At 37.3% G+C, this 18,134-nt stretch overlaps 1 protein-coding gene across 1 annotated transcript in view; it reads left to right on the plus strand.

Moving 5' to 3' along the window:
* The window catches only part of qin (tudor domain-containing protein qin), a 571,075-nt gene that overhangs the window by 351,267 nt on the left and 201,674 nt on the right, over positions 1-18,134 (plus strand). Inside the window, exon 25 of the mRNA XM_090381133.1 lies at positions 5,130-5,247. Within this exon, the coding sequence (XP_090237259.1) occupies positions 5,130-5,247 (118 nt within the window). The remainder of the gene's footprint in view (positions 1-5,129; positions 5,248-18,134) is intronic.

Here is an 18,134-nt window from a genome sequence, read left to right on the forward strand (position 1 = left end):
TAAAGGCGACACTATTGTCATTATAGATAAAAACACATACATTAACAAAATGCAACTCATCCTTTCTGACACAGACACAAAATTTACAGCACATATAACATTTCTGGATCAAAAAAACAAACTAGATCTTGTTTTGAGGAGACTGAGGTCAAACAAGGAAATTAACTTCCACACACTACATACAATTAATCAGCTTCTGCAGCAGTGCCCTTCCACATATGTTTGGTGTTATTAATTTACATAAACTTGACCAACCCTTACGACCAATAGTTTCCTGCAGCAAATCTGCCTTTGCCAATCTTTCCACCTTCTTGGTAAAAATCATATCACCCTTCACAAGATTCTCAAAATTTAGAGTTTGCAACACCAATCAGGCCTTCAAATGCATAAACACCGCCACAATTTCTCTAGAACATATATTAGCCTCCTTCAATATTGTTTCTATACACTAACGTACGATTAGATTTTACATTACAATCCTTACGAGAACTCCTAAAATCAGATTGATACTTTAATTAAACATACTTCCCTAAGTATAAACAGCATTATGGAACTTTAGCCCCTCCACCCGAAATCTATTTAGCCACTATCGAGAACCAAGTACTTCAATCGTTTCCCACAGGTATTAAGCTCTACATGCGTTATGCTGATGACGTATTGTTAATCGGAGACAAACCTTCCATTGATAATCTCTTTATTAAGTTCGATACCATACACGATAGATTAAAATACACCCTCAAAATAGAAAAAGACAATAAAATCAACTTCCTTTTCTATTACAATACATAAAACAGATACGAACACACCTACATTTCCAATCACACCATAAAATACAGTTCTTCGTATGACGATTTAGTCAGAATTTCAATATCTTACAAAGAAGTTTACTGGTAGACAATATCCCCTTACAACTAATTCATCGCATAGTTTCCGAATACAGAATTAACAATCCGCACAACCAGAACACCAACCAAGACAATAAACAAAATACACATATCGTCCTCCCCTACCATTGTAGACTTGCTTGGCAACTTCGTAAAGTATTTGCCAACACTGATATAACCTTAATGTTTTCTTAATATTATAATGTTCAATGCTTACAAAGAAACACAAAGTTACCATATATGTGACATCAATAATGTCGTTTATTTAATTGTCAACCAGGATACAACGCATGAAAGCACCACTGCAAAATATGGTACAATAAAAACCTCCAACACATGTGCTTATTACCAATTTAATGGTTTAAAAACTGATCACGCCAGCACAGAACTCACTCAACATATTCATTTCCATAACCGTAACCCCCAAATTGATTCAGCTGTTCCTATTATTAATTTAAAATCCAGTTAAAAAAATTTTTCAATACGAGGCACTCTTTATAGAATGGTGTCGCCACAACACTAATTTTAATGTTTTGAATACAAAACTCCTGACAAATCTTTCACCAGTATGAAACCTGACACATGTGAGGTTCCCATGTGTTTCAAAATGCATTAAGAGAAATCAGGACTCTTTAAATACATAATTCTCCTTTTACCCATCACTGCCAACCGAAGACGTTTATACGAACGTCTCTCATTATGACTATTGGCCTCATCTAGCTTTCACATTAATATTTCACATATATGACAACCTGGAATAAGATGGTGCACTTCTAACCTGGGCAAATCTTAGCCACAGATCTTTTAATATTTTTGTCCTTATTTATTATTTTTAAAACAATTTTTAATCTATATTCTAAATTAGTTTTAATCCTATTCCACCATAACATCATGTAACAGAGAAAATCAGTTGAGGTGAGTACCGACAATTAAGCCTTTATGCTATCATCCCCATTGAGTCTAATTCATATACAGTACTTTAAGGCATACTATTAATCACCTTTTGCTTTTAAGATATTTCATAATTCAAGTGTATTCACCCTCACTCTACAATCTGCCCAATTAAGATGGCATGTAGCACCTTAAACTGTTAAAAATCCCCCTTTTCTGAAGTTAAAACCCATGCCTTTAACTATTGCAACCTCTTTCTTCACCTAACTAACAACTGTGTGATCACTGGTTCTTGTATTTTAAGCCCTATGATGTCATGTAATTTGTGAGTAATGAAGAGGTCAAGAATATTCTCATCCCTATTGTTGTCCCGGGGTGGATGGGATCTATCCAGTTATATTAAAGGAGGCAGCAAAGGAAGTAAGCAAACCCTTAGCCATAATTATGAGAGCTTCCTTGGACTCAGGGGAGGTACCCATAGACTGGAAATGTGCAAATGTGACCCCAATTCACAAAGGAGGATCAAAGGCTGACACAAGTAATTATAGACCTCTGAGCTTAACTTCTGTTCCAGGAAAATTAATGGAGGCACTGGTTAAAGAAGCACTGCAGGATCATTTAGACAAGACTTCAGTTATAGCTCAGACACAGCATGGTTTTGTTAAGGGGAAGTCTTGCCTGACCAACTTGATTGGATACTATGATGCAGTCACAAAAGAACTGGATGAGGGAATAACTTTGATATTATATACTTGGATCTTAGAAAGGCTTTTGATACTGTTGCACATGGAAGACTGCTACACAAATTGGAGCAGTGTGACATTGGAGGCAAATTGCTGCTATGGATAAAGGGGTGGTTGAGGGAGAGAAGACAGAGAGTGGTAATCAATGGACACTGCTCATCGTGGACTGATGTTATTAGTGGAGTCCCTCAGGGCTCAGTGTTGGGTCCATTATTGTTTTCTGTATTTATAAATGATATTGATGATGGTATATCGGGCTTAATGTCCAAGTTTGCAGATGATACAAAGGTTGGCAGGGTTGTCAAGGACACTACTGACACTATGCTGCTGCAACAGGATCTGGAAAGGTTGAGCAGATGGGCTGCGAGGTGGCAAATGAAGTTTAACATTGACAAATGTAAAGTACTACACATGGGAAACAGCAACCCCAGAGCAACGTATCAACTCTGTGGTACTACACTGACAGTGGTAGAGAATGAAAGGGACTTGGGGGTGGTTGTGCAGGCAGATATGAAGTTCTCTGAGCAGTGCAGACGGGCTGCAAGAGTAGCTCATGGAGTATTGTCAATGATATACAGGAATTTTTCCAGCAGGGATAAGGAGGTGATTATTCCATTGTATAAGGCAATGGTCAGGCCACACCTAGAGTACTGTATACAGGTCTGGAGGCCTCATTTCAAGAAGGATGTAGAGCTGCTGGAACGAGTACAGAGAAGGGCAACAAGATTAGTGAATGGAACAAAGGGGTGCTCTTACGAAGAAAGGCTTAAGTTTTGCAAGTTACAGTGTCTGGAGACTAGGCACCAGCGAGGTGATCTGATAGAGGTGTATAAAGCCTTGAATGGTTTAAGCATGCTCAATGCTGATGGGATTCTTCCTCTAGCTCAGAAAAATCACCTGAGAGGGCATAAATTCAAATTGAGGAAAGACAGATGTAGGATAGACTTGAGGAAATTTGCCTTTAGCCAGCGGGTGGTTGGTTGGTGGAACAGACTTCCATCCCTTGTGGTGGAGGTTGATAGCCTAAATAAGTTTAAGGCTCAGCTGGACAGGTATTTGGAACGAACAGAGGGGTGAAGTGGAAGTGGAGTTTTTTTTTTTTTTTTGGCTGATGCTGCATAAGCTTGCTTTCTTGCATCAAATGCCTCTACTAATGCTAATCTCTGACATGTCGATACAAATAATAATTATCTAGTTTATTTATAAAAATTTTTCCTGAAGGTGAATTTCCCTCCCACTTATTCCAATCATTCTTGGGCAGATTGGCTTCACCCATAATTAGACATTTCGCACTTGCTTGCCCATTCCATTTGCATGTAAAGGTTCTCATCATATTCTTCACAATCTTCTGGTCTATATGTTACTCCCATAAACTTAACTTATATAGGCATAAATTAGATTAAAAAGCATTCTTGGGCAAAGACCTTAAGCTACATGAGAGTTTACTGACGTGCTAGTTAGTGCAATTGCATCTTCTTTATATGATGCAAATTACCAAACCTGACCAAATTAGGTAAATGGCATCGTTTTAATTATATCTCATATTGTGAAAACCATTATGAGTTTCCATAATATTGCACTACTTTGAATACTGCCACCCCCCGACAGCACTGTTTCAAGGCTTTTTTGGTTTCTCTTCGGTGGGTGGACAGGTACCCTGGTGTTACAGTTGTGACAACTCAGTTATGAAGTATAACTTCACAATATGAGAGATTCCTGATGGTGTGTAGTAATTTAGACTAAAAGGCATTCTTGGGCAAACCCTCAAGCTACATGGAAGTTTACTGACTTGCGGGTTAGTGCAATCGCATAATTTTTATACATAGCAAACTACCCAAAGTAGGTAAATGGCATCATTTTAATTATATCTCATACTGAATTAGAACAATTGCATTTACTACTTTGGGTAGTTTGCTACATATAAAAATGTAGCGGTTGTGCTTACATATATGTCAATAGATATAAATTTAACTTATATAGGCATAACTTGACATTATTAGTAAGGTACAAAATTATATGTTGTTAAAGAGTAGTAATTTAATTATCACTGATGATTTCAGAAATAGTTACATATTTCCAAAATTGTCTGTGATATTGATAATTAAATTATTGATTTTTTTTAAGAGCATAGTATAATTTGTGTTCCTTATTGTTAATACTAAGAACTTTTTTTCTCTCTCTCTCCCAATTTGGCAGAGTAATAACTAATAATAAAACCCCAAAGTCAGAAATTAAAATGCAGGACTAATAGCTAATCTTTCAAGCAATACATTGAAAGCAATAAATTGACAAGACCCTGCCCCTTTTTTCTAGGTAATTGCGCAAAATTTTACACAAACTACATAATAAGGTTGTTAACAACTACCTTGAAAAGTAAATTTTTTTTCAGAAACATTTGGGAGCCTGCCCAGGGATGAACATAGTTCACCCCAATATAATTGAGAAGTGTTTTTTGAATTAGTTTTTAAAATAAAAGAATTGACAGTTTATTCTGATTGTCCCATGTGGTGGGGGGGGGGGAATAGGCCTTTTTGCTAATCTAATTTTTGTTTGCATTTTTAATAATTCTGTCACAGTGTATCACATAGTAATAAAACTTTGTCTTATTTAGAAATTATACCCGGAGAAAATAAAGCCATGGTAATTTTGTACAGTGTAAAAGATGATACTGAATTTTGTATTAATTCACTGATGGTAAAGGAAAATATGGCAGTCAGTACTGGTCCAGCGTAAGTAATTTTACATTTTGAATTTCAAAACCTGATACTTATCAGACATTTTCTAAATTTGCTGAGAAATGAAATGAACTTTTGTATATTTGTATTTTTAAGTGTTCTCTCTCTCTCTCTCTCACTCACTCACTATAAGTGAACTGACACGTGTGTGTGTGTGTGTGTGTGTGTGTGTGTGTGTGTGTGTGTGTGTGTGTGTGTGTGTGTGTGTGTGTGTGTGTGTGTGTGTGTGTGTTATCAGGTATTGAACAGAGAACATTAAGCAGTTTAACTGGATAAAAATCTCAACCCTTATTTCCAAAGATAATTTAAATTGAACTTGGCAGCCTGGAATAATTTCTCATGCTACTAGACTTGCCTTCCTCCATGATATGCATTGTTATATTTAGCTATTCAGCTTCCAAAGATGGCAGGATGGAACTGTCTATGGAACCTGAGATTTTAAAAACATTTTTAAACTGTAAAATGTCTGAAGATTGTAAACTAAATAAATAAATCAGTTAGAAGATCTATAAATACAAGGTGTCATCATATAGTTCAGGAACTCAACTAATGTTTGACAAATTATGAAGCTTACTCTCTATTCAGAAGGATCTTCTTTGAGAAAACCTCAGTGACACTTCTAGAAGAATTCCTGATAAGCTCCTTTTCTTATAGCACCTATGTCACATTCTCAGTAATTTTCTAAGTTATTGCAAATCTGTGAGCTTTTAAGGGAGCTTAACACTTTGTGGGTGGGGGGGATCACAAGGAATTAAATCTGGTGGTAGTGGTAGGGAGACTACAGTGAAGTTGGAAAATTTTCATAATGAAAAATGCCCCTATGGGTCAAAAAAATATGATGTGTGAACTTCATTTGACTGAGATTATCTTGCTTTTTTTGCCGGGCTTGGAGAATATATGATCTTCCTGTTTTTTTAGCTCATGGCTATACAACCATCATTCATCACCAGTAATGATGGAAGAAGCAGAGTGTAGGTCAGCAGCTGCACATTGAAGATCCTAACATACAAGACATTGCCATTCTATGATCATCAATGGGGATATGAGGCACAAACTTGACATAATCACATTGCATTCTTAAGTCATTGATATGAGCATGTCATATAAGAAATACTAATTTCACTAGCAACTTCGCAGATAGTTAAACATCAGACATTCCTGATCAAGTCATGAACACAGGCTACTAAGATGGTTTTTGAAGTTAAAGGCTGGCCCCTGTACAGATCATCTTCAACAGACAAGTGACCCTCTAAACTTTGAGAGCCACTGAAAAGTCTTTGAATGACACAAACAGCATCTTCTCTAAATTTGTTTTTATCAGTTTGTGTGCTTTTGTTGTAGTTTTCCCTAATTTGAAACATTTTGAGGCAAATTCCTGCAGAGTAAACTCATTCATTTTAAAATGCAATAGACACAAATCACTTTCTATTCGGTATATGCTAAAAGAGGATCACTTGAGGTTGTCACAGACATTCTCTCAGATATGCCAGACAAGCTGTACTTGCTACCTGGGAGTCTAAAACGCTGATGGAACTGATATTCGGGTGACACTCAAGTCAAGTGGACCCAATTTCGGCAAAGTCCAGATGGTCTGTGACAGCCAAATCCTCTGCTTGCACCTTCACAATGATGGGACTGTTGGTAATCATGGGTATAACCTCCATACACAAGTACATGGTGGGTGACCACCCAGGTGTGAACCAACGTAAGCAGGGGGCGAGGTGTGGCGCCCACACCAAATGGAGGAACGCCGCCTCCCTCTATGTTACCAGGCAGTACTAGGTGGTAGATGACTCTCATCAACCGGTGAAATACCACCACTTTGCTTATTGGAGGCTTGAAGTGGTGGAACCCATGTTTAGTCTCTAGAGCTAAGTTCCAGTCAACCCTTCCCTATCTCTTCCATCATGCAGTTCTATGATCCCTGACTTTTGAGGTTATGATGAACGTCGTGGCGAGATCCAATATTCCTTACATTTCGAAGGTACGGCTCTAAAGCGGTGTTCGCAGGCTGGCCACTAGTTAGTACACCGGACCGAACCTATTGGTAACTCTCTAGGAGGCTTCCGGATCAGCTAGTGTATAATCTTGCTACCTCTACTCTGCCAGATAGTGACTGGAGGGAGTCCGAGTAGTGTATATGCGGGGAGCATTGTCGAGGCCACGTTATGTCAAGGATCTGTGTATATTCTTACCACGTGTATGGCATATTCAAAATTTCATTACTTCACACAGCATGTCCCACCCACTTTTTCTTACTATTGAATACACCATGAATTGTCAAACTAATAGAGCAAGCTTATCTGCTAAAAGATCTAAACCTTCCAAGCACTTCCTGATTCATTTCACAAATATACATGGTCTCAATTCTAATCTCAATGATGTCCATTTCCACTTGCAGTCTGCCAAACCCCATGTACTTTTTCTGACAGAATTTCAGTTATCGGTTGATTCAACTACTGCTCATCTCAGATGCCCAAATTATTTGCTGTATGATTCCTTTCGCCTCAAACGTGGTACTTGTGCATATGTCCGTTCTGATATTCCCTGTCAGAGACTTGGCAATTTGGAATCTCCTCTCATTGATCTTCTCTGGCTTAAAATCTCTCTACCTCATTGTGTCAAATTCATCTGTTGTCTCTACCGTTCTCCCAACTCCACTAATCACTTGGAGCTCTTTGACTTCCTCTCTTTGCAACTTGACTTTCTCCAGTCCAACTTTCCTAACAGTGAGGTTATTTTCCTTGGTGATTTTAATGTTCAGCAACTCCAGCTGGCTTCCATTTTCTAGTCACACCAACCCAGCAGGTTGGGATGCTGAGGCTTTTGCAATTACTAATGACCTAGCACAGATTGTTCATTTACCTACAAGAATACCGGACAATCCTAATCACACAGCCAATACGCTTGATCTTTTTCTCACAAACAACCCTTCTAAGTACACGGTCGAAGTGAGAGCTCTCTTAGGCACTTCAGATCACAAACTGGTGATTGTCTCTTCTCCAATGGAACCTTTATCTCATGCCTATTCCCAACCTCGTGTTGTTTGGCATTACAAGAATGCAAGATGGGATGACCTGCGAGACTTCTTTACTTCTTTTCCTTGGTCGGATTACTGTTTCAAAACTTCTGATGTCAACGTTTGCTCAGATCGTGTCAGTGAAATTATTCTTGCAGGAATGGTCTTGACATCTCAAAGGCTTTTGATCATGTTTGGCATAAAGGTCTTCTTAACAAACTTCCATCTTATGGTTTGCCAACTGTTAATTGGTTAGTAATTGTAGTAATTGGTTATCCAGTTTTCTCTCTGATCGCTCGCTGACGGTGACGGTAGATGGCTCTCTGTCTTCTAACTTCTCCACTAATGCCGGTGTCACCCACGGTTCAGTTCTTTCCCCCACTCTTTTCCTCTTGTATATTAATGACCTTCTTTCATTGACTGGAAATCCTATCCATAGTTTTCCCAATGATAGCACATTGCATTCCACTTTCCATTTTGAAAAACCTTGTCCTGCTCAATCAGCTTCAACTTCTCGAAAATCTGCTACCAATTCCTTAAATGCCGATCTTCAGGTAATTCTCCAGTGGGGCAAAGACAACTTAGTTGATTTCAACCCTTCTAAAACTCAGTCTTGTCTTATATCTCGCAAAAAGGATTCTTCTGCTCCTATGCTTATCTTTAGTGACACTCCGATTTCTAGGCAAAATGATATATCTCTTTTGGAGATTACCCTGACTTCTAATCTCTCTTGGCACAAGCACATTACAAATATTGCTTCCTCTGCATCTAAAAAACTTGGTTTTCTCTTTTGCTCTCAGCGTTACTTTTCTTCCAAACAGCTGCTCACTCTGTATAAATCACAAATCTGCCCTGCCATGGAATATTGTTCCCACATCTGGGGTGGTGCCCCCAAAACCTCTCTCAGGCTTCTTGATTCCATTCAGAAGAGGGCAGTTAGGTTAATCAATGATTCATCTCTAACAGAGTCTCTCCACTCACTTTCTCATAGACATAATGTTTCTGCTGCATGCCTCTGCTACAGATACTTCCATGGGCACTGTTCTTCTGAATTGGCTTCTATAATTCCTGCTCTCTCTTTCAAAACAGTCTGAACACATGCCGCCACCAACCATTTACTGTCCAACTTTTCATCTTCCTCATTTATTAATTCAACTGCCGTTTTCTGGAACAACCTTCCTTCATACGTATTTCCTGAAAATTACAATCTACAGAAGTTCAAGTCCAATATCAACAAATATCTTCTTTCATCTTCTCAACCTCCAACCCAAGCACGGTACTAAGTACTATAGGTTCTAATACGTCTCATGTTTGGGCTTCGCATAAAAAAAAAAAAAAAAAAAAAACTTGTCTGTTGAAGATAATCTGTACTCTGGCCAGCCTTTAACTTCAAAAACCATCTTAGTCGCCTGTGTTCATGATTTGATGGGGAATGTCTGATGTTTAACTATCTGCAAAGTCACTAGTGCAATTAGTATTTCTTATATTCAGCCTGACTACATATAAATGGGTGATTTGTGCATTAATACATCTAGATGAACCACTAAATATGTTGGGACAATTTGCAACTTCACAATCACACCATGTATTTCCTGAATTTTTACATAATGGAATAAAACTGAAAAATCAACAAAATTAGATTGCAACCCAGAAATGTAGTCGAGGAAAGAGGGGGCTTAGGAACAAGCATAAAAACATACATAAATCAAAAATCTTTTCATTAGATTATGATGAAACATTTGGGGAGCCATTTGGCATTACTTGAAGTTGACCCAGTTGCAGTGGGGTTTCTGGGAGGATGTCTGTAACTGGCAACCTAGAATGTTCTAGACATATTCTTTTGAACTGAGGTCTAAGGATCTAACTGTGGTGGCCATGCAATACAAACCTGTACTTAATAGGTTGTATGTGACTGGGGTAAGACCATTGTGTTTTTAAAAATGAAGAATATTTGGTTATATTTTTTATTATGGAAATATATGACAGATTCATGAGGGAAGACTCGAAATGATGACAGCAGTCATTTCATATTATTCCAAAAATTGTGCAATTTCTGAACAGTTACAGAACTTTGGCAGTTTGAATTTTAAATGGTAAAAAATATTAAAAATAATAATAAATATAAGCAGACACTTACCTTGAGTAAGGGAGAAGTTAATAATTAAATGGGGAATGACTTTTCCATAGCTTGAGGCTTCAGCCCTAAACTCTTTATAGTTTAAATGGGGAGTGTGACAGGGAAGTTAGTAATTAAACAAATGAAGCACATCGACCAGAATAGGTGAGAAATCTATAACTTACAAGGTAGCGTTAAAAGACTAAACTTTGTTGTAGGCAAAAAAAAATTAGAGATAGCAGAAAAATAGCATCTCAAATATTGCTTTCGGTCAACCTAATCACGCACGAGAAATAAGTAAACATAGAGTCTAAGAACAGTAAAAAGCAATTGAAAGACTGGGAATACGGTACTGCTCAGTTCGAGGTTGCGAACCCGTACCAATAGTAGGTCCTTGGACATATCATTTTATATTGTAATATAAAATGAAAGACAAAACAATGTCAAAACGCAAAAATAAAAAGAATAAACAATGCCAAAAGACAAATAAAACATGATACCCCCATAGTTAGCCAATCGGTGGGCACAAGTTTTGACTGTACATTATATACAGGCCTGAATGTAAAACGAGATATAAACCTGCTGTTATATGTTAATATCAATATGGTTGTCAATCAGCTTTTTATATTTTATAATATTTTGTGCTTTCTTAAAATGATGGCGAAGGAAGGCTGAAGGGAAATTATTACCAAGTAGTTTATTATGGAGAATTTTGATATTATCTATAAAGAGATTGTTGTTAAATGTGGTGGCAATCCTGATACATTGGGAGAGTATTATATTTGAATGTACTTTTTTTTTGAGATGTTGGAGTGCCAATTAGTGAAGCTGACCACATTTAAGTTAAATGCATCTCCTTTGTTATATGTGTTAATTGCCATATGTGGGCTGTTGATGTTAATGTCCAGGTCTAAGTAATTAGCTGAATAGTAATTGTTATTAGTTCTTTCCACAGTAAGTTCTGGAAGGTAAATTATTTTCACTTTTAATTTTAATCAGATTGGATTAAATTCACTTAGGGCTGCTTGCTATTTTATTCAATTTAACTTTTATTGGAATTAACTTTATCTTGATTTTAGCTTTTTACTTTTAATTTTAATTCAGATTTGATGTATTTCTTATTCCTTTTCATTTTGGTCTCTGTTGGGTCGGCTATGATATATACATCAATTAAAATCTTAGGATCTATAGCATTCAGTACTATTTATATCATTTTATTTCATTTAATCTGCTTTTATTTTTCAGGCACTTATTTAATTTTTCCATAGTAACTGCATCTGATAGGTCAGCATTCCCCACTCATACTCTAATCTACTTATCTATATGTATATATATATATAAATTGTATTTATAAGAGGTTGAAGAGGAATATTAAAATATGGTAATGTAGATTATGGACTAGATACAATGCATATTTTGGCAGAAGGAACCCAATGACCATGATGGATATATAAGTTAGTTGATTGAGAGAACCAGAGTAGGACATGAGCTACCAAATGGGAATTGGAACTACAGAAAACGTGGAAAGATATAGGAAAAATAAAAAGAAATACTTAATGCTGATAAACTTAGGATTTCAACATCTTTGTCAAGGGTCAACCATTGAAATTAAAATCACAGGAAAGACGGCAAGAAGTAGGGCCTCTGTTTCTGACATGAAATATACATAAGCATGTGGTAGTATCAGCAGGCAATTTGAATTTGGTGGTGATGGGATTTAGGCTAAAGGTAGAGATATGCATGGGAGAGATGCATATATATTTCATGACTGACCCAAAAGAGGCAGAAAGCAGAGAGGAAAGTTAAAATCAAAAAGGAAAGTGGAAATCAGGTATGACTTACTGAACCCAATGTGATATGCAGTCAGAAGAAACTATCAGAACTGTAGATGTATGAAGCATTCAAATATATTTATAGTTGCTGTATATCATGATGACCCTGTATGCCGAAATTCAGAGAGAGTAAAATTAAATTAAATTACAAAGAATGGAATGTGTAATTAAATGCATGAAGTACGACAACATGGATAGAAAGAAAAGTATGTTATAGCAGAAAAATAATATCTCAATATTGCATTTGATAAACTAATGGCTCATGAGAAATAAGAATATGGGAGTAGGAAAGTAAAAAGAATATGGAATAAGTGGGAAATTGTTGGCTTGGGCAGTCCAAGGTTGCTTTCCTGTTCCTATAGTTCAGGGTCCTATTCCTATACGGCAAGAAGTAGGGCCTCTGTTTCTGACATGATATATACATAGCTTGAAAATTAGCTTGTAATAATATTATGGATATTAACAAAGTGGTTAATCAGTTTCTTATGCTTGATGATAGGAATGCTTTATTGAAATGGTAATAGTAGTAGTAGTAGTAGTGGCATGTGATGCAAGAAAGCAAGTGTATGAGCTTATGCAGCATCAGCCAAAAAAAAAAAAAAAAAAAAATCACACCATTCCCTCCAAATGCCTGTCCAGTTCCTTATTAAATTTATTCAACCTATCAACTTCCACAGCGACAGATGGAAGTTTGTTCCGGCAATTAACCACCCGCTTGCTAAAGGCAAATTTCCGCACATCTATTCTACATCTGTTCTTTCTTAATTTGAATTTATGCCCCCTTAGGTTCGTAATCTGAACAAGTGGAAGGATCCCATCAGAATTCAGCGTTCTCAACCCATTCAAGGCCTTATACACCTCAATCAGATCACCGCGCAGGTGCCTAGTCTCCAGCCACTGCAATTTGCAGAACTTAAGCATCTCTTGGTAAGAGGATCCCTTCATTCCCCTCACCAATTTTGTTGCCCTTTTCTGTACATACACAAGTAACTCTTCATCCTTCCTAAAATGAGGCCTCCAGACCTGTACGTAGTACTCAAGGCGTGGCCTGACCATTGCCTTATACAGAGGGACAATCACCTCCATCTCCCTGCTAGCAAAATTCCTATATATCATTGACAAAACCCCATGACCTGCCCTGGCAGCCTGTCTGCATTGCTCAGAAAACTTCATATCTGACTGCACAATTACTCCCAGGTCTTTTTCATTTTCTACCACCTTAAGTGTAGTACCACACAGTTGGTACGTTCCTCTGGGATTACTTCTACCCATATGCAGTACTTTGCATTTGTCAAGGTTAAACTTCAGTTGCCACTTCTTAGCCCATCTGCCCAAATTATCTAGATCCTGTTGCAGTAGCACACTGCCATTACTGTCATTAACAACCCTGCCAACCTTCGTGTCATCTGCAAACTTCGACATTAAGCCTGATAAACCTTCATCAATATCATTGATAAATATACAAAACAACAGTGGACCCAGCACCGAATGTTATTCCACGAAGAGCAGCACCCATTGATTACCACCCTCTGTCTTTTCCCACTTAACCATCCTTTTATCCATTGTCGCAACTTACCCTTAATACCATTCTGCTCCAATTTGTACAATAGTCTTCCATGCGCAACAGTGTCAAAAGCTTTCCTGAAATCCAAATATATGATATCAAAATTATTTTTTGCATCCAGTTCCTTTGTAACCACATCATAATATCCTATCAAATTTGTCAGACAAGACTTTCCCTTAACAAACCCATGCTGTGTCTGAATTATTGCTGCAGTCTTGTCTAGATGATCCTGCAATGCATCTTTAACCAGTGACTCCATTATTTTACCCGGAACAGAAGTTAAACTAACTGGTCTGTAATTACTCGTGTCACCCTTCGATCCCCCTTTGTGAATTGGGGATACATTTGCTCTCATCTCCAGTCCATGGGAACCTCCCCTGAGTCCAATGATGCTCTCATAATTATGGCTAAGGGTTTGCTTAGTTGCTTTGCCGTCTCCTTTAATATAACTGGATAGATCCCCATCCATCCCAGATGTTTTTTTTATGTTTAACTTCAGTGTCTCCTCCACTTTGCTCTCAGTTATTACAAAATCATTAAGCACACTGCTACAATTTGATAACCTTCTTCCATTTTCAAATTGTAATAATTCCTCACGTGTGAATGTAGATGCAAAATACTCATTCAGTTTGTTTGCTATCTGAGCAGGATCATCAACAGTCGAACCATCGATGTCAAGTGGACCAATCAGATTCATCCCCTTCCTTTTAGAGTTTATATAAGTAAAGAAATCCTTGCTGTTTTTCTTAGCATCTTTTGCCAAGGATTTCTCGTAATCTGCCTTCGCCTGCCTAACCTCTTTTGTGACCTGATTACAAACTAGCTTATATCTGCCATAGACTTCTGAGTCACTTGATAATTTATATGCATCCCATGCATTTTTCTTCTCTGTTACGAGTCTCATTAGTTCATTACATAACCATTTTGGCCTAAACTTTGAACAATATTTCTTAATAGGTATGAAACTTTTAGTAGCTTCCACGATTAATTCCTTGAATGCTTCCCACTTAGAATTTACTGTTGGTAACATTGTACAGAATTTAAAAACTGTCTGAGATCACTGTACTCGCCCTTACGGAAGCAAAAACCCTTTCCTTTACCCCTGATGGTAATTTAGATAAGCAGGAGGATACTGGTTGTCAAGAAGCTTGTGGTAGAGATTTCTGATGTTCATCATCATCATCAGCCATTTTCAATCCACTGCAGGATGAAGGCCTCTCCAGCAACTTTCCAGTTCCTTCTGTTTTGAGCACTGGCCATCCATTTACTACTCAAAAAGTCATGAATTTCATCTATCCATCTCCGCCTTTGTCTTCCAGGTTTTCTTCTAGCTCCTCTTGGGTACCATTCTGTTATTTTCTTAGTCCATCTGTCATCATGTCTTCGAGCTATGTGTCCTGCCTAAGACCATTTTAGTTCTTTAGTTTTGATAAGAATGTCCTTTACTTGAGTTTCCTGCCTAATCCATGTGTTTCTCTTCTTATCTAACAGTCTGATTCCCAATATAATTCATTCCATTCTTCGCTGTGTAGTTCTTAGCTTCTCTTCCATTCTTTTGGTGAGTGCCCAAGTTTCACTTCCATAAGTCATGGTGGGGAGTATACATTGATTCATTATTTTACGTTTCAGACAAACTGGGATATTGCTCTTCAGTATGTGACTATATTTCCTGAATGCTATCCATCCAAAATTTATTCTTCTCTTGACTTCCAGACATTTATCATTATTACAGCTAATAACTTGTCCCAGATAAGTATATGACTCCACCTTTTCAATTACTGCTCCTTCAATCATTATTTCCCTTTCCGTGGCATACTTGTTCATCATTACTTTTGTTTTAGCCATATTCATCTTTAGTCCAAAATCCTTACTAACTGTGCATAACTGATTAAGATTTTCCTCTAATTCTTTGGGATCGTGGCTTATGACCACAATGTCATCTGCAAATCGTAAATGGTTTAGGTACTCTCCGTTCACATTGACTCCTTTCTGCGACCAGTCTAATCTTCTGAAAGCTTCCTCAAGGGCAGCAGTAAACAGCTTCAGAGATATTGTGTCTCCTTGTCGAACTCCTTTCTCGATTTTAAATTTCCTACTGTCTTTGTCTAGTCCAATAAAGGATGTAGCACTCTCATATATTTTCTTCAAAATCATAATATATGGAGTATCTATGCCTTGTCTTTCCAGTGCCCGAAACATTGCCTTATGCTGTATGGAGTCAAACGCCTTTTCATAATCCACAAATGCCAGGCATAATGGTGTTTTATATTCATTTGCTTTCTCCATTAGCTGTGATATTACGTGAAGGTGATCCATAGTTGAGAATCCTGTCCTAAAGCCAGCTTGCTCTTTCGGTTGATTCTCATCAAGTATTCTTTCTAATCTGTTAGTAATGACCCTTGTGAACAACTTGTAGATATGGGATAACAAGCTAATTGGTCTATAATTTCCAATTTCTGATTTATCTCCTTTCTTATGCAGCAAAACTATGATTGCATTATTCCACTGCTTAGGCATCACACCTTTTCTAATGCACTTTGTGAAGAGCCTTGCCAGTTTTTGTGTTATGTCTCTTCCTCCCAATTTTAACAACTCTACAGTAACTTCATCTTCCCCCGGGGCTTTCCGATTCTTCATTTTCTTCAATGCATGTTCTACCTCATCAGGAAGAATATCGGGTATGTCGTATGTGTTGCTACTTTGCAATCCATCTTCCCCACTGCTGGTATCATTCCCTCGCTCCTTGTATAATTCTCTATAGTAGTCTTCTGCTATTTGAATTATGCCTTCTCTGCTGTTTATAAGTACACCATCGCTATTCTTCAGTTTCAGTATCATTTGTCTTTCTGTATTACCGCTCATGGCTGCTGATTTAAATCCTTTGTTTTCCCTTAATGCTTGTTCTACTTTTCTTGTGTTAAATCTTCTTATTTCCTCTCTGAGTCTCTTTCTAATGGCTTTGCATAACTCAGTATACTCAATTTTCTCCCTGTCAGTGTTTTTCTTGCTCTTCATTTGTCGTCTTTGGTTCATCATGACAAGTGTTTCTTGACTAATTTTTTCTTCTTTGGATTTCTCTTTCCCTATAGGTTTCTTGGGCTTTATCACTTTCAGAAAGTTGTAATATTCCTCGTCGATATCTTGGTGCTGAGCAGTCTGCAGAAGCTCAAACTTGTTCTTAAGTTCCAGTACATACTGCTTTTTCTCCTCCTCTGTTATTTCAAAGACCTTTGTATTATTTACTCGAGTCAGTTTTTTCCTTTCCTTTCCTACATCTATATCAAGTGTACATCTAACCATTCTGTGATCACTTCCAACATTTACCTTATTCAGGACGGTAACATCATTCACAATATATCTTCTGTTAGTGAGGATGAAGTCGATTTCATTAGTTGTTAATCCATTTGGACTCTTCCATGTCCACCTTCTGTTCACCCTTTTCTTGAAAAAAGTGTTCATTACTGACATTCCTTGAGATTCTGCAAATTCCACAAGTCTTTCACCTCTTTTATTTCTTTCACCAATTCCAAAATTTCCTATAGTTCCTCTTTCTGTGCTGTTTTGCCTTTTTCCAACCTTAGCATTGAAGTCCCCCATAATAATAGTGTAGTGGGTTTTCTGCTCATCTAGAAGACTCTCAATTTCAGTGTACATTTCTTCAACCTCTTCATCATCATGGCTCGATGTTGGTGCATAAATCATTATAATCTTTAGCTTGTACCTCTTAGAAATCTTGAGTATTAGTCTTGACACCCTTGGTGATGTACTTTTGAATTCCAAAATGTTGTTTTTAAAATCTTTATGGACCAGAAACCCAACTCCACCTTCACTCCTTTCACTGTTTCCATTGGTGTACAGCAGATTTCCACTTGATAAACTTATAAGTGATTCATTTCTTCTTCTTGTTTCAGCCAAACCGATGATATTCCAATTCACATTTTCTAATTCCTTTTCCAGCTCTAAGATCCTGTCTTCACCGATGAGTGATCGTATGATGTTATGATGTTTCTGATGTTATGAATTATCAAATTGTTGCTATTGCAGTGTGACAGGATGATATTAGCATGTACCCTATTTGAAATATTAGAGTACCAGTGGGTAAAATTAACTACATAAAATTGAAAGTGTCTCGTTTATTGTAAATATTAATGATTGTATGTGAGGTCTTGATGTCAATATCCAAATCTAAGTAGTTAGCAGTATGGTTATGGATTTTAGTTCTTTCCAGGGTGAGTTCTGGGGGATATATATGTGTAAAATCTTGTAAGAAATTGGGACAATTTCCTACAAATAAGTCATCTATATATCTCGGCATACAGAGTTCTGGTGGTAGTGCAGTTTCAGACCAGG

This window comes from Mastigoproctus giganteus, chromosome 9 (genome assembly GCF_048544385.1).
Source record: "Mastigoproctus giganteus isolate SK-2022 chromosome 9, ASM4854438v1, whole genome shotgun sequence".
NCBI classification, from domain to species: Eukaryota; Metazoa; Arthropoda; class Arachnida; order Uropygi; family Thelyphonidae; genus Mastigoproctus; species Mastigoproctus giganteus.